The sequence below is a fragment of the Stegostoma tigrinum genome, chromosome 5 (assembly GCF_030684315.1).
Source record: "Stegostoma tigrinum isolate sSteTig4 chromosome 5, sSteTig4.hap1, whole genome shotgun sequence".
Classification (NCBI taxonomy): domain Eukaryota; kingdom Metazoa; phylum Chordata; class Chondrichthyes; order Orectolobiformes; family Stegostomatidae; genus Stegostoma; species Stegostoma tigrinum.
This window is the reverse complement of record NC_081358.1, coordinates 85,928,737-85,956,339: the sequence shown is the minus strand read 5'-3', so window position 1 is coordinate 85,956,339 and position 27,603 is coordinate 85,928,737. Positions and strand designations below refer to the sequence as shown.

General features: G+C 38.7%; 1 protein-coding gene across 4 annotated transcripts in view; it reads right to left on the bottom strand.

Moving 5' to 3' along the window:
• Positions 1-27,603, bottom strand: part of LOC125452044 (NEDD4-like E3 ubiquitin-protein ligase WWP1) — a 130,119-nt gene that overhangs the window by 24,531 nt on the left and 77,985 nt on the right. For all 4 annotated transcript variants that reach the window (XM_048529954.2, XM_048529952.2, XM_048529953.2 and 1 more), the window contains 11 exons: positions 25,919-26,369; positions 23,117-23,212; positions 22,862-23,036; positions 22,328-22,382; positions 21,684-21,768; positions 19,403-19,531; positions 15,296-15,368; positions 15,066-15,137; positions 11,557-11,645; positions 9,507-9,666; positions 3,701-3,834 (listed from right to left, as the gene is read on the bottom strand). In XM_048529954.2, coding sequence (XP_048385911.1) covers positions 3,701-3,834; positions 9,507-9,666; positions 11,557-11,645; positions 15,066-15,137; positions 15,296-15,368; positions 19,403-19,531; positions 21,684-21,768; positions 22,328-22,382; positions 22,862-23,036; positions 23,117-23,212; positions 25,919-26,369 — 1,519 coding nt within the window. The remainder of the gene's footprint in view (positions 1-3,700; positions 3,835-9,506; positions 9,667-11,556; positions 11,646-15,065; positions 15,138-15,295; positions 15,369-19,402; positions 19,532-21,683; positions 21,769-22,327; positions 22,383-22,861; positions 23,037-23,116; positions 23,213-25,918; positions 26,370-27,603) is intronic.

Sequence of the window (27,603 nt, the reverse complement as noted above, 5' to 3'; positions counted from 1 at the left end):
TAGGAGACAGATTGCAAGACCTTTTTTAATGCAGAAGATAATTTGATCTTTTTCAAAGTGGTGAGAGTAAATCGATAAAAGCTCCTAAAAATAAAGTAGAATCTATCAAATAGAAAATATTTAAAAGGAAGATAGGAGACAGAAAGAGAATAGCTTTAAGTGAATAATTCTTTCACACAGCAAAGATGCAAGGAATAATTTGGTTCTAAAAGGCTATAAAATCCTACAGTTTCATTTTGTATGTATAATTAAATAGCATGACATCAACCCAGAAAATTTAAATTAACGTAAACTAAAATCAACATAATTTAAGAACATGAATTTGCATGAATAATTTTTTTTAAAGAAACTGTCTAAGGAAAAACATTTTTGCAAAAGTTACACACTTTCAATGATAAACAAGGTAAAGTAGTAGAATTAAAGGAATTCTGAAAATTTGAGATACAGTCAGATGTTGACATGATGAGTTGAAACATTGAAGGAACAATTTCAATAGGCCATATGGTTTACTTTGTGGGAGCAATGATTTCTCAACCAGGATTAAAGCTTGGGGAAATTTGAGATCCACCACCAGTTGCACTGGTTTAGTCAATTTCACCAGACTGTGCTAGTACCAGTACAAACTAGAAGAATTATAGAACCACAGGGAGCTTACAGCTCAGAAATAGATCATTTCATCCATTATACCTCTGCTCTTGTATAATAAACATCCACTGCACTACCATGATCAACCCTCTTTGTTGCTTCCTCAAAAAATTCAATTAAGTTAGTAAGCTGCGTTAATCAAACCATGCTGATTACAACTGATTAAACCAAGTCTCTCCAAATAACAGTTAATCCTATCTCTCAATATTGATTCTAGTAATTCGCCTACCACAGAGATCAGATTGACTGGCCTACTCGTTGCACCTTTTCTGGAATAATGGTACATTTGCAGAAATCCAATGCTTTGCTACTTCACCTAAAATACCTCTGATATGTAGCAAGGACTGGAAAATGATCCTGAACATCAGCTATTTCACTCCTAGCTTCCTCAATAGCTGAGGGTATAATTCATCCAGTTCTGATTATTTCTCGACATTCATGAGGGTCAGTGCGTCCAGTACGTACTTTCTTACTTTGTTCATTTTCTTTAATATTTCACTGTCCTCCTCTTCAAGTGTCTGCACTATTCTTCTCTTTAATGAAAAGAATTAAAAACTGCTTATTTAGAACACTGATCACATCTTTATTAACCCACAAATTATGAAGTATAACCCATCTCTTGGTCATCCCCTTGTTCTTCACGTACAGATAAAACATCTTTGTATTTTCCTTTTTTTTTGTATCTTCTGTTCACTTTCCTAATTTCCTTTCTGACTTCATTACTGCACTTTTTCTGCTCCTCTATGCTTGCTTAATGTTAGGGTTTGGCTTTTTTCTGCTTTATTTTACTTCATATGCTTTGGAATAATCAGAGCACTTTTTTGGGGATGTCTCTAGACTGTACCTGTAGAATCTTGCTTCTAAATGCCTCCCATTGATATGCCACTGACTTTCTTTCATTGTAGTTACAACCTCTCTCCATTGCTGCCAGATCATTACCCATTTGGCTTCCTAATTTCTGTTTTTACTTCATCACTTTACGTCCTATTCATCTTTAAACTTCCTAAAGCTTTGCATTTTCCAATTTAGAACTTTTACTTGTTGGCCTCTTCATAATGATGGTAAGTCTAACTGCATTATGATCACTATCTCTAAAATGGTCACCTACTGATATTTCATCCACCAGCCCAGCTTCATTTTCTAAACTTAAACCTGGGATTGTGCTTTCATCAGGCTTGGAGTATACAAGTTTATAAAACGTTCCCCAGAATGTAGTTCAAGTGTGGTGTGTCCTCTGTGGTTGAAACCCCAACTATTACTGCCTTGTTATTTTTGCTGTCAGAAATTGGCTTCCATGTTTGTTTCTCTTTTTCCCCACTATTTCAAGGTCTATCGTGGCTGTCATCTTTTTATTTGAGCTTAATCCATATGGTCTCATTTGATGCTTCATTTACCCCTCCTTAAAGCTGTGTTAATCTATAATGCTCCACTTATCACACATTTTATCCACTTTCTTTTCATGCCTGAAAATACTTTAATCCAGGGTTGTTGTGCTGCCTTCCTTCCCCAGGGAGTCAAATTTCCATTACAACAATGGCTCAATCTGTCGAATTGTGACCTCAGCTGGTCTTTATTGACCATAGTCCTATTTACATATGTATCTTTTAACTGAGCCAGTTTTATGTGCTGTACATTTAAAAACTCTACTTCCTTTGTCTTTCACAATCATTCATTTAGTTTCTGCTTTCAGTTCCTTGTTCTGAATTTTCCCTCAAGTTCTCATTTCTCTGCACATCTAGTTTATACCCTCGCCCACAACACCAACAAATTCCCCTGCAAATGTATTTAGCCTATCCTGTTTAAGTGTACACCATTCATCTTGTGTTGGTCCCAGAACTGGTACCAATGCCCTAGAGTGTACTGCTCTCCTCCAGAAGAGAGCAAAAGTGATGGATGTGCAATTCTGTTTGGAATAAATAGTTTTAAAGTTACGAAATGGCAGTTTTCCCAAATGAACACAACTACGATTCCATCCTCGGGTGACTGTCTGTGTGCAGTTTGTACATTCTCCCCATGTCTGTGTGGGTTTCCTCCATGTGCGCCAGTCTCCTCCCACAGTCCAAAGATGTCGAGGCTAGGTGGGTTGGCCATGCTAAATTGCCCATAGTGTTCAAGGAGGTGTAGATCAGGTGTGTTATGGGGGATGGGTCTGGGTATGGGTGGGATGCTGTGTAGTTTGGTGTGGACATGTTGGGCTGAAGGGGCCGTCTCCACACTGTAGGAATTCTACGATTCTATACAATGTGTTTGGCTTCACCAGCTCAAGTTCTGAAAGCTAACATTCTCTCCAAGCATCTTCATCCCTTGTACCAAAGTAGAAGCCAATTAAAGGTCCTCCTAGTACAATGCCCCTCTTGCAATGTTCAGAGTCTCAGACTACTCTGCTCCCATGATGTTTTCATTAGGTCATGCAACTTCCTGTCTCGGGGGTCCTCACCTCACTTGCTCCTTTGAGAACTCTAGGCCCAATTTTGTTCTAAATTGAGTGGGCTGCTCAGAGTCATTTATTTTTAGGAGATAGTTATAATGTGTAATCTAATGGCAGAGTATACTTGGGCATTGATAATTTGTTCCTATGCTGAGTATCAGATCAGCCATGATCACAGTGAACAGCAGAGGAGACTCGATAGGCCAAATGGCCTACTTCCACTCCTACATTTTATGGTCTTACAACTCACATTCGTGACTTCACCAAATGGTTAATTCCCAAAATTCTCTTTGTCCCCAAAAGAAACTAGAGTTAGAGGGTTTGATACTAACTGCATATAGGGGAATAGAAGAGATCAGACATTCATGTGTAATGGCCAGCAAGTCATTATAATTTGACACTGGCAGCAGCCTGGAGAATGTCACTTAATCTTAATTTTACCAGCAATTTCATTTTTCATTTTGACCAATTCAAAGATTTAAAAGCCATAGGTAATCTATTTTCAAGTTGTTAAATTCTAAGACAAATGTAGCAATTTCAGCCAAAGTGAATGATTTACACTTCGCTATTTACTGAGGCCAAATTAAAATATTAATTTACTTAAAATAGTATTCTAATACAACATACCTAATCCAAATAAGGGAATTGTAAAATTCAGGGTCAATAGATTCCAAATCCTTAATTGTGAGCTTCTTGTTCAGCATACGCTTGTAGAATGGTAACGAGAATCCAGTGTCAATAAATTTTCCATGGAAGAGAGCCTATGGAAAAACAGAATTTTACTTTGAGTTGTTTGATAAAAGTAATAATAACATGTTATACGTTAACTATTAAAATGCAGAACAACGAATGACCACTCTAATCAGGTAAAGTTAGTGTCAAGTAAACCTACTTTTTAAAAAAGTTTCTCAATCAATTTTTGATTTGAGTTGGTGCGTGCTACTTAAGTTCTCAGACACATGTATAGGACTTTAATATCAACCCCAATAATGGGGAAATAAGAAGCCTGACCCAAACCAATAGCATACCCACATCCAATACAACATTTATAGCAATGGATTTTGGAACATTTAAGTATTCAGGGAGGTGAATTTATCATTAACAAAACTAGATCAGGATCAAACACTGCATTTGAGATCCTGATTTAAAACTCACTTTTCTACAGGTTTCCCACGCGTCAGAAAGCCAAGTAATGGAAAGGAGATGGTAACCACCTTTTCCACAGCTAGCATAAACATGGTGGGCCAAAGGGTCTGACTTTATGCCGTAAGACTTTGGCTCCCTGTGGACTAAATGGTGCAAGGTCTGTCTCAGCCAGTCAAGGAACTTCTCAAACTTTCCTTTATTGACTATAGCCGTCTTCCCTGTCCCAGTTACTGTGCTTCTCTCTCTCTTCAGTGCCAACTCTTCCACCTCAGAGCTGATACCTGAAATTCTCCAGTCCACCTACAATGTTCAATCTTCACCCCCACCCTCCCCCAAAGGATTCCCAGTTATCACCACCTGCTATTTATTTTCTTCTTACCAGGCTGTCAATTTGGTTGGTTGCTGGGGAAAGATTGAATTTAATAAATGATAATGTAGTTTGTGGAACCACCGAGCTATTACATCATTGTGTTCCATATTTTACACCTCAAAACATTAACTGCAGTGTTGTTAGTTTCCTTGCTCAATTTTAAGGGCAGCACTTATTCATGGCCTTTGAGAAATTCTTCTAGATTACCCTAAGCATTACAAATAAATTAAAACACACCCCTCTGGAAGCTGTCCAGAGGATTTCTTCATTTATATATAATCTACTTGTATCATCTTCGCTACACAATTATTCTAAAATAATCTTATTTACACTGTCACTGAAATCGAACTTATTTTCACAAACTGATAAACTTCAACAGAAAATGAAACATTGCAACAAAATATTGTTTTAAGCAACTAAAAGAAACTAACAGGATTTTAATATCTGCCAGGTCAATTTTATATGTACAAAACATGTGCATATAAAAAGCTGGTCAAACTTCAATGACCTTGCATGACAGATTAGCAAGAATTCCACTCCTGACAGAGTGCAGAAATTGACAGACAACTAGCCCTCAAACTGACGCTCACTACTGTCGGGTCCATCTTCTCCACTGAACACAATTAATCTCCATGACACCTGTGGGCCACATCAGTTGACTTCATAAAGTGATCAATCATTTATACTGCAGTAACTGCTTCTGCCATTTGCTTACTTACATTGCTGCCATATAAAGGAAGAGTCAAATTAAAACTATGCTGCCCTGGTGAAAGTTGCTGCAAAACGAACCAGACTCCACTACAAGTGCGTGCTTAAGTAAAGTGTTTACTCACTTTCAGGGGCTTCTGTTAGCCTCCACATCTAAGCTCTCAATGGAGTTACAGTTTTAAAAAAACTCTATACATTTAAATATACTCGTGTGGAAAGCCATCATCTCTGCTGAAATCAATGCTGGAGAGAAGCCAAATTAATTCATGATTGCTAATCTACTACTTTACAATGCTCACGCTGTACCTTAGGGAGAGGTGGAAGGAAGACAATTACTGGCATTAGGAAATCATTTTAAAGACAGACTTTGCATTAATGCATTGCCTTTCATGACCTCAGGATTTTCTAGAGCAATTTGCAGCAAGGAAACTCCTTTTGAAGTAGATAAAGAAACACAGCAACCAATTTGCACAGAGCAAGTCTCTCAAAGTGCATTGCGTTAAATAACACAGTAATCTGTTTCAGTAATGTTGGGTGAGGGATAAATGTGATCCCCAACTTGGAAGAACTCTCCTATTCTTCTTCCAGTAGTAGACAAGTCTCAGCTTGATAGTTCCTTTGTAAGATGGTCCCTCCTGTAAATGGCAAATTCAAATACTGCACTAAATTAAGCATCTCCATGACTCAAAAGGCATGATGCAATCTGAGAAATCTGAACATTTTCTGTGTGCAGCAAAAATGGGTACTCACTACAATGAAGATGACTGCAGAGAGTCAGGAATGTAGCACGCTCTAATGTTACTTAGTAGCACCTCTTACAATCAAGATTAATTTGATGACAACAGTTAGGTCATCAGGAAACAATTGGAGGAATACCTTGACATCTACAAAATTTTTCTTATTTGACAAATATAATTATTATGCATCCTCCAGAGGACTATCCAATGCTCGAGAGAGAGAAGACATTTGGGTAAATGAGACAGCAGATGATCTTCAGTTCTATCCAAATCACAACATCAGGAAGCAATTATTACAGTGCGCAGTAATGTCTCTTTGGACCTCAATTTACAATTCCATCACTAAACATCAGTGTTGAAGAGATCAATATTGCTCACAGAATTATTACAGTGCAGAAGGCGGCTGTTCAACCCATTGTACCTGCATAGGGTCTGCAAATTAGCATCAGAACCATTCTTCCGCAAGCATACAAATAATCATCTCACTTCCTCTTGATTACCTCAAATGAACCTACCTCCACTACACTTCCAGGCAGTATGTGTATTCCCTCCTGACGTCTCAATTTTGAAAACTGCTCAAACTTACCCTTAGCTTTCTCCTCTCCAAGGAAATCAGTCCAAACACTTTTTTCTTTATTCTTGTACAGTATGACAACATCACTATCAAAGCCCAGCATTTGTTACCCATCCCTGGTTGTCCTTGAACTCATTAGCACCCTGGAGGCATTTCAGACGGCAGTTGAGACTCAACCATATTGTTGCCAGTCTGGAGTCTCATGGAGGCCAGACCAGGTAAAGAGAGCAGATTTCCTTCTCTAAAAAGATATTCACAAACTAGATGAATTTTCATGACATTGGTTACATGGTCACGATTAGGCCACTGTTTTTAATTCTAGATGTTATTATGAATTAAAATTACATCATCTCCCATGGTTGGTTTCAAAACCATGTCCCCCCGCTCCGCCCAAACACTACGCTGGGGCTCTGGATTACCGGTCCAGTGAAATTACTAATACCTGCCACATCTCCAAAGTTCTCGAATTGTAACTGAGATTTCTCACCTCTGAAACCATCGTATTCACATCCTTCATAAAGTTTGATGCTCAGAAACGTACACAATACTGTGCTGATATCTAATCAATGACTTTTATAGGTTGAGTATAACTTTCAGTCTGGTACTCTAGGTCTCTATTAATAAAGAAAAGGATACTGCATGCTTCATTAACAGCTTTCTTCAGCTGTGCTGCCACCTTTAATCATTTGTGCACTTACACACGCAGCTCTCTCTGCTCCTGTGCATCCTTTAAAGTAATACTCTTTATTTTGTACTGCCTGTGCAGGTCCTTTCTGTCAGGATGTATTACTTCACATTTCCCTGCCTACTCTACCAACTTATCAACGTATTTTGAAGTTCCACACTGTTTCGTTCACAATTAAGAATGCTACCAAGTTTTGTACTGCCCACAAACTTTGAAATTGTCTTGTATTTTTCAAGAGCTAGATCATTAATACAAACCAGTAAAAGTAGGGGTCCCAATACCAGTCCACTAAAACCTTCCTTCGGCCCAAAGATTATCCATTAATCCTTTCTGTTTTCTACTAGTCAGCCAATTTGGTATTCCGAATGATATTAAGTCTTCTGATTTATTCATAATCACTGATGAAGTTACATGGAGCTCTAAGCAAATGCCAATTCTCTTCAGCATTGGCCTTTCACAATAGTGATCCTGGAATTATTACTAAATATCAGTGGACATGAACCTATCCAACGTGAGATGATTCCAGGCAAAACCCAAGGTCTCAAAGCACAAACTTTGCAATTTTCTGTTTGCTGATAACAGTGCAGTGCCACCAATTCAAAGTCAGACATGCAATAAAGCAGACATTCAATAACTTCGGCCTTACAACCATCACAAAGCAAACTGAAATAATGTCCCAGAAAAGCCCTTTCTCAATTTCAGTTTTCAGTCTATAAGCAGATTCTGTCACAGCAGAGGACAGCACAATCTCTTAAACTGTCTATATTAATGATGAAACACACGTAAGAATTATCAAAGCAAGCATTGTCTTTGAACATCAGTCAAGCAATGAAGAGATGCAGGTCTACCTATCAAACAGTGTATAAAGCAAAAGTCCTGCTCATGCAAGACATGGTCTGTGGACCAACATCATGACAAGAAGTTCAATCATTTTCAGTCAATCTACTTATGGAAGCTTCTGAAAGTCAGATGGCAGGACAGAATACCAGACACAGAGGTACTCACCCAAATTGACATGCCAAGCTTCACCAAACATCATATTGGGACAGTCACAATGGGGCTTGACTGGTCACATAATCAGAGTGCCTGAAATTCACTTAGCAAAGTGAACCTTGTAAGAACAGGTGAGGGTATGGTCTTACGATAAAAAGGAAACACTACAAGAACATTAAAGGCTTTACTAAAGAGCTTTCAACTTCAAGTCCTGGGAGAAGATTGCCCCAGGTTTGCAATTTTTGGGAGAAATCATATGAAACAAAACCTAGTGGCTTCCATTGAATGTAAGCAAATTTCAGAAGCAAGAGCGAATCACAAACAAAGACAAATCCTGACAAATCATCTGAGGTATCCTGTTCTCAGATCAGTCCTAACGGTATCTGGTGGTTAGACAGATGACTATCATACAACCCATACAGTCATATGGTCATCTTAACGAGTTGGACAATACAACTTGTAGAGATGCCAGCTGGGGCCACAGAGAATAGGATCTACTGTCCCCTTACACATAACTTTTCAAGCGTGCCTACCTTATGGGTCCTAGTATTGTGGCATATCCTGCTAGCTTTACCCTCTTCCACACAGGCAGCAAGAATAAATTATAGCTTTTGCATTTCATCAATTTAGCATAATTTTTTCTTCAAGTTTTTATCTAATTGCTCACTTTAGTTTAAATTACAAACGAATGAAATATTTTCTGTGGCACCCCTACTAATTTCATAAAAAGCTCTGATAAAACCTGGCCCTCCCCAACCCTCTCAGGACACCAATTTGGGAAAGTGGAGAAAATACCTGAAGAGTACCCCATTCGGTGAAATTTAAAATTTTCCTTAGCAAACTGTTTCACAGGTACAGCACTATTACTCTGCTGATATCACTGAAACTGTGATTAGATGGCATGCAAAACTGTAGCTTAGGGACTAGGCTTCAGATTTTCAAAACCATGTCTCAATTTGGTTCATATTTTGTGTAGACATCCAACCTAAGATTAGAAACTCTTTACAATCACACTCAGTACGCTAATACTTTAATTTGTGAAAGTAAACGCCTGTATTTTAATGCAGAAAATTGCGGAATGCAAATTGTAAAATCCAAACAAACAATCTCATTTTAGATTTATTCCCATAACAAATTAGAATGTTTTGAGCGATGTAAAGCTCATATTATCCACAAACCTGTAGAACTTTAAATTAACATTTAAGTAACTATCTACTCACCATTGCAATAAATCGTCCAATGAAACAAAAATATGATAGGTGATCTGGATTTATCGTGGATGCTGGATTTATCTGCAAACAATAGTTGCTCTTGCCAGCATATTCAAAAAGACAATACATTGGATTTAACACCTCATGGGATAGCAGAAAAAACCATTCTCTGTACAAAGAAAATTAAACATAGCTATTAAAATATACCATCCATCACTTGATAATTAAAAAGTTAAAATTCCACTTCCTTCTACATAATAAAAATGGAATTTCTACTCTACAAGTTTGAAAGCTAATAGATGAAACAGTTCTTAAATTGCAAGAATAACAATAACTTGTTAGAAAAATGCTGAAAATACTCAGGTCTGGTAGTATCTGCAGAACGTGAAACAAAGTTAACATTTCAGGTCAATGGGCTTTGACAAGAATCTGGGTTCTGATGAATATTCAAACTGAATTATTTACTTTTTTCTCTCTGCACACGGGAACCAAATCTACTCATTTTAGATTTAAAGCATCTGCAGTCTTTTGCTTTTGTAATAAACTGTTTTGTATTTAGACAAGCTTAGTCAACCTACTGCAACCAAATCTGCAATATTAACAAAATCCAATCCACTCAAAATAAATTTTTTTTTTGAAATCATTTAGCAGACTCAATGATTTGAACTAACCTCACAACATTAAAAAAATACAAATCTTTATACGCGACAGAAGTTATGGGTAGGTCAAAAAAAGTAAAGATCGGATCCATCCTGGATTGTTGCAAGAGACTAAGATGGAAATAACCTGTGACCTCAATCATTCAAATGTCCTTGGGCATACAAGTGGCTCAAAAGAATTGGAGAATTTCAAGTGTTATCGTTCTATTCAAAACAGGGAAGAGGGATGAACCAGGTTAACAGAGGCCAGTTATGTGGCAAGATTGAAAAAGCTGGAATTGTTCTCCTTATATGCAGTGGAAAGCACAATGGGTAGAGATAAGTCTCTAGTTAGTCAGTAGCCGGACATCAAAGATTTATAATTATTTGTGAAGGAACTAGAGGGGAAATGAGATCCAACTCCCACCACCTAGGTTAAGGAGGTCAGGAATACATTGCATGAAAGAAAATGCACTTGAAAACAACTAATTTGTCCGGTTATTTGGAAATGGTGAAGTCTGGGACTATATTGGGCAGCTCTTTCAAACAGTCATGGTGGATCGAATGCCTTTTGTCATGTAGTAAACTCCAAGGAGTCTTCACACAAATAATGAATTAGTTCTGCAAATACATATTCAAATGTAATCTGGTACATTAGGATTTTTACAGACAGTATCACCAATAGTTTCTTAGTCACGCTTGATAAAATGAGCACTTACTAGAAATTACATTCTGCCTTAGTTCTTTGGGTAAATGTACTCGAAGGCGGAAATCAGAACGCACAACAACACGAAGTCCCTGAGCAGAGGCTGATAGCCAAGTCTGGTACCCGTAAGGATGGCTGCCACCAAACCCCACCAACTCCTCCCCCCAACACACACACACACACTCTATTTGCAGATACATTCTACGTTGCTCAAAAAGCACACAATTTACAGACAGTAGTCAATGCGGCATTTCATTAATTTCTACTTTAGAAGTAAAACCAAACTGACTCCAAACCAAAATAAACAGATTGTAAACAAGGCCTCACATGTAGCATGCATTGTCTGACCTAAAATGCCACTTATTCTCTACACTGATAAAAACTTCAGTTCTCTCAGGGCAGTGACTTGAAAGAAATTCAGGGACTTATACATAAGCATTAATTAAAACTTTCTAACTGATTAAAGATTTAACAGCATCGTAGGTTTGTTTCATACATCCTCAATGTGTGACCCTTTGATCTTTTACTGATAAATTATGTGTGCTTGTTTCTCACTTCATCTGATCAAGGGGCTACACTCCGAAAGCTTGTGTTTTCAAATAAACCTTTTGGACTATAATCTGGTGTTGTGTGATTTCTGACACTGCCCATGCCAGTTCAACGCCACTTATTAAATTAAGACCTTTATTTGCAAACCACTGCAATGGTGTTTTACCTGGCTAATCCACCGTAATCCAATCCCTCCTCTCCTCTAAATATTACATATAATCGCCTTCGAAGGTCATACGGTTTTAAGGCCATGATCTGTTTTAAAAAAAATCATTTTTAGTAAGATTTTGTTTTTCATTTATCAAGAAATGTGAAAGTATACAGCTCAAAATCGCAAGAAACAATGGTCAAATCCACTGAAATTGAAGTAGCAGATCAGAAATTCCACAGCCTTTCAAGTGCACCACCATTAACTTTGGCAAACGTGCACCAACTGGGTTAGAAAATAATGTGTGACTTGAATAAATCATTACGGTCAGTGCTGGTGGTCTTTAATGGCTCATAATTCAAACATAATTGACGAGATTACTAGGAACAGATCTTTAGGGCCATAAATCATACCTATTGCTACGACAGAAGTTGCACTCTAGTAGACTACTCCAGCGCGTAAAAATGTATTATCCAGTGACCAATATGACCAATTATATACTGCACTTTATCTACATTAGTTTCAGAATAAAAAGATTAATTTTTTCATCTTCAAGACTTCTTTAATAAATAAAATTTGATTATAGAATTATGACAATTTTTGACAAAAAGTATTAACAGTTTGAAATATGAAAACTAAATATTTATTCTTCTAAGTTTCCCAACTCACATGCATGCACAGACACATACTAGTTAAAGAAAAAAAATTTTTCCCTGAACAGCTTAGTTTCAGAAAAATATATTTGGACAAATAGTTGCTAGCTCTAGGAGATGAAATATGATAATAAGTGCACTAGATTCTGTCTGGCATCCTGGTGTTAAGAGGAAGCCTGCAACAAGTATCTTGGAGAAGTGCTATTTTTCCCTTGTTTTCTCGGTTGCAGTTCCCACACAGAATTCTAAAAACAGTTTCTCAGGAACGTAGCAAAGACTGAGCTGTGGGTCTTGTCTTTTCACAGGCTACAAACCAACTAAACTCCAAAATAATACGAAATGGCCACAATCCCTGATAACATAAACTTATTAGTGTTTGCACATGTCCAAGCAGTTCCACAGTCTATCAAACTTGGCTACATACTTTGCATAAGATTATAAAACCTCCAGCAAGTGGGTTGGAAAGAAGTCCCACTTGCCTTTCAGTGACCTTTCTTAGAAAAAAGTCTAAATATCTCCTCAGTGCTTCAAACAAATAAACATTCATAATCACAAAACCATAGTACATAAAAGAGGCCCTTCAGCCCACTGAGTTTACACTGACTAAACTACTCAATCTACACTAGCCTCACTTTTCAGTATTTGGCCCACAGTCTTGAATGTTACGGCATTTCAAGTGCTCATCCAAATACTTTTAAGAAGTTTGAGGGGTTTGTCTCTTCTGGGCAGTTCGTTCAAGATGCTGGTAGAAATCTGGGTGAGCAAAAAAACTTACCTCAACATCTCTCTATACCTCATGCCTTTCACTTTAAAATTATGTCCTCTTGTTTTTGACTCAAGTAAGGGGAAGAGCTGCATTCTATTCACCTTTTCAATCCCACTCATAATCTAACACACCTGAATCAGAGCTCTCAGACTTCTTCGCTCTGAAGAAAACAAGCAGAGTTTTCAAGTCTCTTCAAAGCAAAAATGACTGATCATAGGCAACATGCTGGTGAATCCCCTCTGTGCCCCCTCCAGTACAATCACATTGTTCCTAAATTGCACTGTCCAGAACCACACAGTACTGCAGGTGCAGCTTAACCAAAGTCCTGTACAACTCCAACATAACCTCCCTGCTGTTAAAATATATGCCATAACTTCCCAGTGTCCTATCATTCATTGAAAAAGGTAACAAGACAAGGGAGAATTCAAAGTCCATCACCTCACACTCCTCACAGTTAAATTCCAAGTGCCACTCACCTGCCCAAGCCATCACATCCTCCTGTAACCTTAGATAGTCTTCCTCACTATTAACCACCTGGCCAATCTTTATGTCATCTGCAAACTTATTTACTATTCCTTCCACCTTCTCACCTATAGAGTTAATACATAAGCAAAGAATAAGGGACACAGCACTGATTCCTGTGGTATCCACTGGACACTGGGCTTCAATCACACAAGCAGCATTATACCCCTACCCTCTGACTCCTTCCATGAGGCCAATTTTGGATACAACTTACCAAATTACCCAAAGTTCCATGTGCTTTTACCTTCTCTATTAGTCTCTCATGTAGGACCTTGCCAAAGGCTTTGCTTAAAATCTCACAAACTACATCTGCTGCACTACCCTCATCTGGTCCCTTCCTCAAAAAATTCAATCAAATTTGTTAGGTATGACCTCCCTCTGACAAAGCCTTTCGACTGGAATCCTTTTTTTGGAGCAAATGTATTCAGGGAAGTGAGCCAAAGGCAGGAAAATGGAGCTCGGCCACAGATCAGCCATGATCTCAATGAATGCTGGAGCAGACTCAATGGGCTGAATGGCCTACTCCTGTTCCTACGTTTCCCAATCCTACCAGCCATGCTGCTCCACCAGATACTTTGGTTATTCATAGTTTAAGTGGTAAACCCATTAAAAGACAAAAGACATTTTTTTTTAAAAACTGACATCACAAAACTGAAATCAGTACAGCATTTTGTTAAGTCTGGGGTTGTGGAGTCTCATTTCTCAGTTAAGTTGATTCTGGTGACTGCAAAAGTAGCTTGCAGTCATTTGTACCAGCTTCTGCCTGCACCCTTGCACACTAGAGCACCAGGCTTTAGGGTGGCATGGTGGCTCATTGGTCAGCACAGCTGCCTCAGTGCCAGGGGCCCAGGTTTGATTCCAGCCTTGGGTGACTGTGTGGAGTTTGCACGTTCTCCCTGCGCCTGTGCGCATTTCTACAGGGTTCTCCGGTTTCCTGTCACAGTTGAAAGATGTGTAGGCCAGGCGGGTTCAGGGCTGGGGATGGGTGCTGAAATACAGTGATGAAGTAGGGACTACCAGGTAGGAGGAGAAGAGGAAAGCCCAAGACCAGGTGAAATGATGCAGTGGCAAGAAACTTTTACACAGCAAGATTGGAAGAAGCTTCAACGGCTCTCAGGAGGAGATGTAGAAGGACAATCTACTGGCAATATGGTGATCCAAGTAAAATGAGAAGCCAAAAGCAGCAATAACACTGCCTGTCTGGGCACTTTCTATTCTCTATCTGAACTATTTGGATTTAGATAAGTGAGATGTATCTCAAGATAACGTACGTGCAAATTCTCCAATTGTGTAAACAGATATCCTATGCAATTCAGTTACATTTCTTTTTTGTCTCTAGCCAGTAAAGAAGCAACATGATTGTTAAAGCACAAGCAGCAAATCAACTGAATGACTCGCGTGACGAAGTTTGCTCATCCTGAACGCATGAACAAATTTGTATAGAGTGAAACATGATTGCATAGTTAGAAAGACCGAACATATTTTCTTTATAATCCTGTGAAATTTCAGCTAAAAGCATTACCTTAAGTTTTTATTTCAAATTTTTAACAAGTACTTCGACTGCAGATATTTGAGGAGCTACTTACTTGCTGAAAGGAGTCTTCAAATAAAGTCTGTCTAGATACAGTGATCTTTACATGACTGGGCAACGCATTAGACTGAAAGACCAAAGTGAATCACATTAAACTTAATCCTCAACTTTTACATGCAAAAGTTACTTTTCCTCAATGTTGAACAATTTACCTTAGTGATTAGAGATATGTAAAAGTTTCGAAGTAAGAATAAATTAGTGTGGAGGAGAAAGAAATTTATTTACCTGACACAAATACCGGAAATGTGCTAACTTCCATCGAAAACTGCGTTCATAGGCAATTTGTGGGCCCTTTGCACTATGAAAGTAAAATTACATTTCATCTATAAGAAATAACTGAAGTTGATAATGACTGAATTTTCATACAAACATTCTTTTGAGATACCATTAAATAATATTGTGTGGATTTTGAACGTAGAACCCTCCAAAAACAACAGACAAAAATTATGCAAACAGGACGAGGAAGTCTGTTGCATCCAAGACTTGTCAAGCTTGGTGAAGGTTTCATTGGTTGGACCATTATTGCCCATTCCAACTGCACAGAGAGCAGTTAAGAGTCAATTGCATTGTTTAGATCTGGAATCACATGTTGGCTAGACCAGATATTGGTGACAAATTTCCTTCTCACAAGGCCATTAGTGTACCAGATAGGTTTTTAACAACAATTGACAACAATTTCATGGTCTCCATTCATCTCCTAATTCCAGATTTTTTTGAATTCACATTTTACCATCTGCCACAGTGGGATTCAAACTTGGGTCCCCAGAACATGACTGGAATCTTGTTGGAGTAATAGTCTAGCAATAACACCACTAGGCCATCATCTCCCTAAAACAGCAAGGCGTGAAAACAAATCCTAATATTATACTAAACGTGTCACCATTATTGAAAAAAAATGATTTCTCAAAAACTCAAAACAGAATTATAAACCTTTACAGCATAGGATGAAGCCTATCAGCTCATCACGCCTACATCAATTCAATTTTGTATCATATTCTACCCTTACCCTCAAATCTACAGATTTGTCCTCTTTCAAGTTCATAGCCAACTGGCTCTTGAGAAGTCCTGCAGAATTGAATTCTTCTGCTTTTTGAGCTAGTGTGCTTCATATCCTAACCTTCTGCAGTAAAGGATCTCAATTTAAGAACATAAGAATAGGAGCAGTAAGCAATTTAGCCCTTCCAGCCTGCTCCGCCATTCCATACAATCATGGTTGATCTCATCTCTGCCTCAATTCCACTTTCTGTCCATTCCTCATCTCTCTTCAACCCATTAATTAAAAATATGTCTATCTCCTCCTTAAATTTACTTAACAATTCCCCCCCCCCTCAAACCATTGGGGTAATGGATTCCACAGATTCATAATCCTGAGAAAATTAACTTCTCATATCTAATTTAAATCTGTTACACCTTATACTAAAACTGTGATCTTTTATTCTAGGTTGCCCACAAGAGAAAACATCCTCTCCAATTTGTCAATCTCCTTTAACATCCTGTATATCTCAATTAGACCTCCTTCTATTCTTCTCAACTCCAAGTAGAATTGGACAAAATTGCTCAATTTCTCTTCATAAAAACAAAACCCTCACCTATAGATTCACTCTCGCAAATCTCTCTTGAAAAGCTTCCGATGCAATTACATCCCTCCTCAAGTAAGGGGACCAAAACTGCATGCAATACTCCAGGTATGATCTCATTAATGCTTTGTGAATTGCAGCACCATTTCTCTAATTCTATACTCTATTCCTTTAGTAATAAATGTCACAAAATTCCATTTGCCTTTCTTATTACCTGCTGTACCTACATATTTGTTTTGTGATTCATGCTAGAGGATACCCAATCACACTGTACCAAAGCACTCTGAACTTTCTCTCCATATAGATAGTAAGTTTCCTTTCCATTCTTACGATCAAAACCAATAACCTGACACATCTACGTTAAACTCCTTCTGCCAAATTTTGGCCTATCCACCTCACCTATCTATTTGTAAATTTCTCACTTCTTTATTGCAACTTACCATCCCATCTGTTTTAATATCATTTGCAAATTTGGTTACAGTACCATCCATCCCAGGATCCAAGTCATTAATATAGGCTGTAAATAATTGGGACCCCAAGGACTGAATCATCTGAAAATCTACTTATCCCAAAGCTCTGCCTTCTGTTGGTTAGCCTATCCTCTGTCAAAGTTAATAGCTTACCCCAATATCTTGCCAAAGGTGACAGATTTTCCTTTTTTGTTTAAAAGCAAAAACCTTCAAATTTTGAAGGTTAGGGAGGCGGGGACGAACTGTCCCTAACCTGTCCTTCCTCCCACCTCAAGTCCCACACCCATCTCCTGACTACCAACCTCATCCCATCCTCTTGACCTGTCCGTCCTCCCTAGACTGACCTATCTCCACCCTACCTCCCCACCTACACTCACCTTTACTGGCTCCATCCCCACTTCTTTGACTTGTGTCTCCTCTCCATCTACCTTCTCCTCCATCCATCTTCTATGTGCCTCCCCCTCTCTCCCTATTTCAGAACCTCCTTGCCCTCCCCCATTTCTGGAGGAGGGTCTAGGCCCGAAACATCAGCCTTACTGGTCCTCTGATTCTGCTTGGTCTGCTGTGTTCATCCAGCTCTACACCTTGTCATCTCAGATTCTCCAGCATCTGCAGGTCCTACTATCTCCAGAATAGTTTGGTGCTTGCTTTTGACTGGTACAGACTCAATGGCCCAAATAGCCTTTTTCTGTGCTCTAGATCTCTACGACTGTGATGGTAACGAAGTACTTATCAACTTACTTTAGAATATCCAATAGTTACATTGAAAGTCCAGTTAAGATTTGTCTTTAACAGATCTACTCCTGAAATGTCCATGGCTCTCTGGATGAGATGCCACATTGGTCCCTTGCAAAACACATTACTCACATTTGCAATAACTTCAGACTGATTGCCCTGTTATTAGAATACGCATCACTTTTCCCTTTCTCATTTCTGAAGAGGATTCAAAGAAGATGGTTAGATATTCTTATTGCTTCAGGTGAACTTTGCTCAGCAACTTAGCTGACTCAAATGAGTGATTTCAATCTATTCTTTACCTTTTATGTATCGTTATCTTTTTTGTATTTCCACTCCTTCCCTCCTACACTGCAACATTAATTTATCCACTTCATTAATGAAGAGAGATACAAAGTATTTATTCAGTCACGTTCTTGGCCTTTTTTCCTCCGCATAATTTGCCCTATCATCTCTATAACTATCTTTTAACTTCTTAATGTTTTAAAATTTTTTGTTAAAAAAATTGTGGTTTTCACCTTTCATGCATCTATTTAAGCTTTACTTTCACAATTGATATTTTAACTTAATTTCTCTCTACTGCTCCTCTCCTGAATGCACTTGATATAGCTTGAAGCTAATAGTTTCCTCTATAAAAGGGCAAACAAGAACTTTTCCTGAAACATTAAACGAAAACGGCTGAATCAAGTGATGAACAAAGAATTTGTAATGTCTAAGTTATGCAGGTAAACATAATATTGCTTTCCCTATACATAGTGACTTACCCCTCTACATCTCAAAAAAGTGAGAAAGATTAGGGAGTATTGTCTGGATAGTCTAGCTGCTGAAAAAAACATCAACTTGGATCATGTTGAAAAGGAACATTGCATTATTGGGAAAAAAAACTTCCTTTAGAAGAATAAGTGGTTGGTGTAGGACCTCCCTCCCTGGCTCTATGAATTCAGACTAGAGATTAATGAGGGATGCACAGCGAGACATTTCTAACTTATTCATCAAGTGGTGCTGAATTATTCAGCGTGAACTGGTCTGGCAGCAAGGTGGCAATCGTATAATTCAGCAGCTCCAGTTTAATATTCAGAAAATTAAATATGCTCTAATTAAAAGGTCACAGGCCTGAGACACCAATTCTGTTCTTTTCTCCACAAATACTGTCAGACTTGCTGAGTATTTCTAGCAAGAATAGCTATCTGAATGGGACAATACAGGTGTTTAAAACCCATGCAATGATATCTCTTGAGATGAGCACAGAAAATGTGGCGTGCAAAGAGTAACAATAAAGAAAATAGCTGGGTAGAAAAAGCTGTAGAATTAAAATCTTGTCTCAATCTGTTTTTTTTTAAAGATGTCATCATTATTCATGCTGGTTACACTTCTAAGAAATCATAAAAAGTAGTTTACTTAAATATTAATATAATTGAAGAAAAAATGTAAACTATTTCCGAACATGCAAATCGCAAGTTTTAAGTTTAAAAATGCCAAAATAATTACAGCATGATTTCGATACACAAGGCTTCTTAATTCCTCCCAATTTGTTCAAGAACAGGACTTACACTGATGATTTGCCTGTACGAGGATCTTGAAAGGTAGTTGTTCGAGTGTTGTGATCAACAAAATAACGAACACCTTCCCTTGTGTACCTAATTTCCCAGCCTTCTGGAAGGGGATCTTCATTCTGTAAACTGCACAAAGAATCATAGAAATATGGAACTAAAACTAACTGCAGTCATAGAACACAAGGTTCAATCAGAGTTACATTCAAAGAACAAAGAAAATTACGGCACAGGAACAGGTCATTTGGCCCTCCAAGCCTATACCGATCAGATCCTTTATCTAAACCTGTTGCCTATTTTCCAAAGATCTGCATCCTTCTGCTCCCTGGCCATTCACATATCTGTCTGGATAGATCTTAAATGACGCTATCATGCCCGCCTCTACCACCTCTGCTGGCAACACATTCCAGGCACCCACCACCCTCTGCGTAAAGAACTTTCCACACGTATCTCCCTCAAACTTTTCTCCTCCTACCTTGAAATCGTGACCCCTGGTAATTGAGACCCCACTCTGGGATAAAGCTTCTTGCTACCGACCCTGTCTATACCTCTCATGATTTTGTAGACCTCAATCAGGTCCCCCCGCTTAACCTCTGTCTTTCTAATGTAAATAATCCTAATCTACTCACCCTCTCTTCATAGCTAGTGCCCTCCATACCAGGCAATATCCTGGTGAATCTCCTCTGCACCCTCTCCAAAGCATCCACATCCTTTTAGTAATGCGGCAACCAGAGCTGTACACAGTATTCCAAATGTGGTTGAACCAAAGTCCTATACAACTGTAACATGACCTGCCAAGTCTTGTACTCAATACCCCATCCGATGAACAAAAGCATGACGTATGCCTGCTTGACCATTCTATCGACCTGCATTGCACCTTCAGGGTACAATGGACCGGAACACCCAGATCTCACTGTGCATCAATTTTCCCCAGGGCACTTCTGTTTACCGTGTAGTTCGCTCTTGAATTGGATCTTCCAAAATGCTTCACCTCGCATTTGCCTGGATTGAACTCCATCGGCCATTTCTCTGCCCAACTCTCCAATCTATCTATATTCTGCTGCATTCTCTGACAGTCCCCTTCACTATCTGCTACTCCTTTCTCTATACCAAGATCAGATGGAAATGAGATAAGGGCTAGAGCAGAAGCAACCAACTTCTGCCCTAGTCCTATTCATGCCTCTCCATTAAATGCCAGACTTCCACGGTTAAAGACGCAAAGCAAGTTATATCAGAGACTTCCAGCCTCACTAAAATATTTAATTAGCCAATTCACCTCTGGGATAAGGTTGGCTAGGTGGCCCATATCGCTCTCCATTAAAAAGGTCTGGTTCAGGTTCAAGATTTTTCTATCTAACCCCAAGAGGCTGTATGGGGTAGATACCAGAACAACGCCGCCTCATATTAAATGAAAAAACAAACTAGGGACATAGAGGTGAGAACTACTATTTTCTCAGAGGGCTGTCACTGTGTGGAATTCTCTTTCCCAGCAGGTAGTGGATACAGGGTCGCTATATCATATCAAGGCTGAGTCGGATATATTTTTGATGGACAAGGCAGTGAAGAGTTTTGACGTAGAGGCAGGAAAGTGGAACTTATGATTACAACTAGTTAGCAATCATACTGAATGATGGAACACGCTAAAAGGGCCAACTGACCTACTTCTGATTATATGAGCCATCTAAACTCGACCCAAGTGTTTTAGACTTAAGTTTTATTACAAAGTTAGGTTGATAGAATATTTTCCTTTCCAAAGTTGAATCAATTGCTTATGTTATTACCATACAAATAATTATTTTGCAATAATCGACTATTATTTCTTCTGTTCTTGAAAACAGAGAGTCTATATTTTTCTTGATTTAGGATTGCTTCAGTGGTCATTGAATAATCAGTAATCAACAGCATAAATCACAAAACAAATGTATTTACTATCTATAACTTCAAAATCATTTCTCAAGTAAAACCATGATAAATCAACCACTTATCTATTGTTATTGTTGACAAAATTTGGTTTTGTGAGCTGTATTAATTTAAAAATTAACAAGTCACTGCAACTATTTAATATTTTAGATTTTCATAACATCTTAAGGAAACAATGCAGCACATGACTCTTACTACTGAACAGTTAGATCGTGTTTCAAAAGTTTACGTGGAAACAAAACAAAGAATTATAAGGTAACTACCTGAGTAATTATGGCTTCAGCTGGTCTTAAGATATCAACATACTCATTTGACTAAGAGTATATTTATTTGACTAACAGTATGCTTACTAGATTCTTACCCCTGTGTTCTTGGATCCTCCCACTGAGTGGTCTTCGTATTATGATTCACAAAGTAAACTCTATCATTTGCATCCACTCTCCTTTCTGTCACAGAGAGAAAGGAAGAACTTAGATATAGGGGAGCAGAGCCAGTACTGCTGAGGTCTAAAGTAGAAGTGTGTGCAATTTCTCCAATTTTGCTACCCTGCACTTCTCCGTAACTTGACAACAGCAAGGGTGTCATACGAGATTCATGACATTGTACCCAGAATCAAATCCTGCATTTCTAAGATTTTGGTTTCCATTCATTGTGCTGTGTTCATCAATTCAAAACTTATCAGGTGGCTATTAAAATAAATTCTTAACTTATTTCAAAATGCTTGACTTGGTATGAGAAGAGAGTAGAGGCAAGTTAGTCAGCAAATTGAATAATTCTTTAATTTACACAGTTAAAATTGAAATAACGTTAAAGGAAACCTGAATTCATGTGCACATACCTTCAATACTGTTAGAGAAACATCAATTATAGCATTTTTCCAACAAATGACACAAATTACAGCTATTCTAATTTAGAGGCAGGATTGATTTCCTGAAGCATGTATTTCATGGATACCATATTTTAAGCAATACAGTATGATCTTTCCAAAAACTGAGAGAAACATACCCCAGCCAGGTGGTAAAGGGCCAAGAGGATCATTTTCTGCTGATAACATTGATGCCTGTTGAAAACAATATTAAGTTTAGGATATTTTTCCACCCAGAATGCATTACGAAATGCTGAGTGAAGGAACAGTATCATTAACCTTCTCCTGTTCAGCCTAGGCTATTATTGCCATGAAACCATTTCAATTTGGAGGGAAGTATGCTACTAATAATCACCTGGCTGTGTACCAGCATTCACTGCATGAGATTGGAGGTGCGAATTTAAATATTATCTGTAAGCAGCACAGAGTAAAACAAGTTGTAAATTTAAGTTTCTAGCTAAACTAAAAATATTCTTCAGTACATTCCTTGGTACATTAAGAATGAAGCACAATTCTGGCTATAGGAAAGGAACAGTTCCTAACACAATAGAACTGCTGTAAACAAAATATACAATGTCAATGTCAATGACAAGTAGCAAATATTTTATCTAAATGAAACGCTCGTCGACATGATGTGCAAACCCAAGTGGGAAACAAAATGAAGGAATATCTACCGAATAGAGGTATCGTTGGTTAAATTGCTGCATAGCTCCCTGTAGTTGATTCCTTTGAGATTGCCATTGTTCAAAATTCCTTACTGATTCCATTGTTGGCCGTTGCCATGTTGTTGTCCTGGTGTTATGATCTACGTAGTACACTCTACCTCGATCATCCACCCGTCTTTCCCAACTGAGAGACAAAATACAGTTTTAAAATTAGCTCAAAGTCACTCAAACATGGATTAATTAATTCAATTCATTATGGCTTACCCTGGTGGCAAGGGCTGTGGTCTTTCCCATGTTGTAGTCCTTGTGTTGTGATCAACATAATACGTTCTACCATGAGGATCCTTCCTCTGCTCCCACCTTCATAAAATGGAAATAATTTGGGAAAGGGTTATTCAAATAATCTGCACATGTACAAACTGTAAACAATGAGGATATTAGAAGGATAGTGAAATAGTAAACAGCAACTAAATATATCTTTCAGAGTCAGCTGCAAAAGACCATGATAGGTTTTATATAGAACAGTACAGCACAGAACAGGCCCTTCAGCCCACAATGTTGTGCCGACCATTGATCCTCATGTATGCACCCTCAAATTTCTGTGACCATATACATGTCCAGCAGTCTCTTAAATGACCCCAATGACCTTGCTTCCACAACTGCTGCTGGCAACGCATTCCATGCTCTCACGACTCTCTGCGTAAAGAACCTGCCTCTGACATCCCCTCTATACTTTCCACCAACCAGCTTAAAACTATGACCCCTCGTGCTAGCCATTTCTGCCCTGGGAAACAGTCTCTGGCTATCAACTCTATCTATGCCTCTCATTATCTTGTACACCTCAATTAGGTCCCCTCTCCTCCTCCTTTTCTCCAATGAAAAGAGACCGAGCTCAGTCAACCTCTCTTCATAAGATAAGCCCTCCAGTCCAGGCAGCATCCTGGTAAACCTCCTCTGAACCCTCTCCAAAGCATCCACATCTTTCCTATAATAGGGCGCCCAGAACTGGACGCAGTATTCCAAGTGCGGTCTAACCAAAGTTTTATAGAGCTGCAACAAGATCTAACGACTCTTAAACTCAATCCCCCTGTTAATGAAAGCCAAAACACCATATGCTTTCTTAACAACCCTGTCCACTTGGGTGGCCATTTTAAGGGATCTATGTATCTGCACACCAAGATCCCTCTGTTCCTCCACGCTGCCAAGAATCCTATCCTTAATCCTGTACTCAGCTTTCAAATTCAAGTGAAATGCCATAAGATAACACAAATAATGCAGCATAATTGTTAAATTTGCTCCACTCTCTTCAAAATGAATTCTGGTGCACTATTATTTTTCTGTATTGACTTGAATTAAAGGGACAAATAAAGCTAAAGTTCAAATTTCCTTTGTGTGTGTTTAGGAAGGTAATCAGTCTTCCCTGAGAAAACTCCTTATAAAATTTAGATCAAGGATGTGTAACCAAGCACAGCATCCTTCAACAATGCAACTCAATGTTGTTGGAACTAATTATAAAATGTGTTTAATGTTTAGATAATTTGTCAGCTTTGTATTCTGAAAGCAGCAATACTGCAACAAGACTTGAATTGCTGAAAACCTCTCAAAATTCATAATTCTCAATACTCATCTTTGACTTAACAACAAACATTATAAGTATAAATGAAGTTTACAGTAATCCAAACTTAACCACATTAAACATTTACTCCCTCCATAGTGCACAACAGCAGCAACCGTACCAACTGTAAGATGCAGTGCAGAATCTCACCAAATCTCATTAGACAGCATATTAAGCACACTCACCACAACCATCCAGAAGGTGGAGGGGAAAAGATTCATTTGAACACCATTATCTGCAAGTTGCTCTCCAAGCCAGTCAACATGCTGACTTGGAAGTATATCATTATTCCTTGTGTCACTGGGTCAAAATCCTGGAACTGTCATCTTAACAATATTGCGGCTGCAGCTGCAGCAGTTCACGGCAGCCACTCACCACCACCTTCACAAGGGCAATTAAGCATAGTAAGTACTGGCTCAGCTGGAATAGCCTATATCCCATGAATAAATGAAAATACCACTGTGCAATATTCCAAGATGAACTGTGGAGGAATTGATACTGAGGTGGTGTGTTAGGGAAGTTACCAATATATAAAATGTCTTACATATCTTGTTTTTTCAAATTCAAAAATGCAAAACAATATTCAGCAGGATTTCTATCCAGATTAGCAAGCTATGAATATTAGTAATCTCCAAAGTTGTTGTACAATATATATTAACATTAGTATTGAATCAAAAATAAATTGAAATAAATGCATTCCAATATATATGCATATAAACACAACCACAGATGTGAGTGAAGCACATGCCAGCAAATTTCCAGATTTTATCTCAAGCATTCGCTAAGCTTGCCAAATTTAATCAACTGGCATGCCGAGTGGAGCAGCTGATCACAGGTTGCTCAGCTGGAGAGAGAGATCAGGAAGGACAAACAGACAGTGTCAGGTTACTATTTTTACTTGTCATCTAGAAGGGCCTACATGAAACAAATGTATACTGAATGCTGAATACTCAATGCATAGACTAACAAATAAATGATACTCAAACTGCATCCTCACTTGAATCATCTGGAGAGAGGCATGATAAGTGGAAGGGTTAGCAAACCAGCAATATATGAAGTACAAAAACCCTCATGATACACAAATATTCCTCATAGAATCAGATTTGATCAAGGATTGTGGAGAATCTCCACCATTAAAAAAGAATTGCATGCATACATTTTAAAAGAAAACAATGCACCCCGAGAGCTCAAATTATTTACAGCTGTGAAAATACAGTTGCTGTTTACAATTTTGCACATCCTATACTTGGCTTATTTCAGAAAATAAAATGCATAAATTTTAAAAGCAATTGATAAGTCAGACATGTTTGACTTAATCAACTGAGCCATGTTACTATCTAATGAAACTAATTCTAAGACAGGAGCATATATTTAAATAGTTTTTTTTTCAGTCATCTCCAATCCTACAACATTTCTAATAGTAATAAACAAAATCAGTATGAGGTACATACCCAGCTGGCAAAGGTTCTGTGCTAATGCTGTTTGGTTGCTGTCTGACAGGCCCAGCAGATGCATTTGAAGTTGAATGTCTAGGCTTGCCACTGTCTGTCTCTGTATTGCTTCTGGTGGTTGACTCTGTTGCTGTGGCTGCTGTGGGAGCATTAGCAGTTGTACCGATAGATGTGGTGGTTGTGCTAATAATGCTGGTAACAGCTGTAGCTGTTTCTGCTGAACTTGCTGTTGATATTGAAGGTGAAGTTGTACTAGTAGTATTAGTAGTTGTAGTAGTAGTAGTAGTACTACTACTACTAGTAGCAGTAGTGCAAACCATGGTGATGGAGTTTTCTGTAGATTCTGTTACAACTCCACTACTAGATGTCATTGTCACAGCTACTGTGGGTGAAGAAATTGATGATGTTGACGGATGCGTTGGAGGTGCTGCTGGTGCTGGTTCTCCATTTACTGCAGAAAAATAAGCAAAATAACAAAATCAGACAACTATCCATCCAACAGTATGAAACAGATGTATGTATAAAAGTTCACTCACAGACAGTAGGAACTGCCGATGCTGGAGTCAGAGATAACAAGGTGTACAGCTGGATGAACACAGCAGGCCAGGCAACATCAGAGGGAGCAGGAATGCTGACGTTTTGGGTCTGGGCCCTTCTTCAGAAATGGAGGAGAGGAAGGGGACTCTGAAATAAAGAGAGAGAGGGGGAGGCGATGATGGAAGGTGGATAAAGGAACAGATAAGTGGAGAGAAGATGGACAGGTCAAGAAGGCGGGGATGGAACCAGTAAAGGTGAGTGTAGATAGGGAGTTGGGAAGGGAGTTGGGAAGGGGGTTGTTCGGTTGGGAGAGAAGGCGGACAGGTCAAGGAGGCTGGATGAGGCTCATAGATAGTAAGTCAGGGTGGGGGTGGTCAGTGAGGTGGGAGGAATGGATAGGTGGGAGAAAAGATGGACAGGTCAAGGAGGTGGAACGAGCTGGGCTGGTCTTGGGATGAGGTCGGGGGTGGGGAGATTTTGAAGCTTGTGAAGTCCACATTGAGACCATTGGGCTGCAGGGTTCCCAAGCGAAATATATAGAACGCTGCAGCTCAATGGTCTCAATGTGGACTTCCCAAGCTTCAAAATCTCTCCACCCCCTCATCCCAAGACCAGCCCAGCTCGTCTCCGCCTCCTTGACCAGTCTGTCTTTTCTCCTTCCTACCTTCTCCTCCCACCTCACTGACCAACACCCACCCCCACTTCCTACCTGCACTCACCTTTACTGGTTCCATCTCCACCTTCTTGACCTGTCCATCTTCTCTCCAACTATCTGCTCCACTATCCACCTTCCATCACTGCCTCCCGTTCTCACTATTTATTTGGGTCCCCTTCTTCTCCCCCATTTCTGAAGAAGGGTCCAGACCCAAAAAGTTAGCTTTCCTGTTCCTCTGATGCTGCCTGGCATGCTGTGTTCATCCAGCTCTACATCTATGTATAAAAGTTGAACCTTCCATTTGTTTTTTAGAATCTGGTGTAAACTATTGAAGTCAGTGTCACTTCTGCAAAGTGCTAAAAACGTTAGCATTCATACATTAGAAAATGTGTACCTTAAGCACATCTCCTGAGTATCATTAACTGCATCACTCAGGTACAAATGCCTAAAATTAATTTGGATTGAGTATTTCTGTACTTATCATTACGTCTTT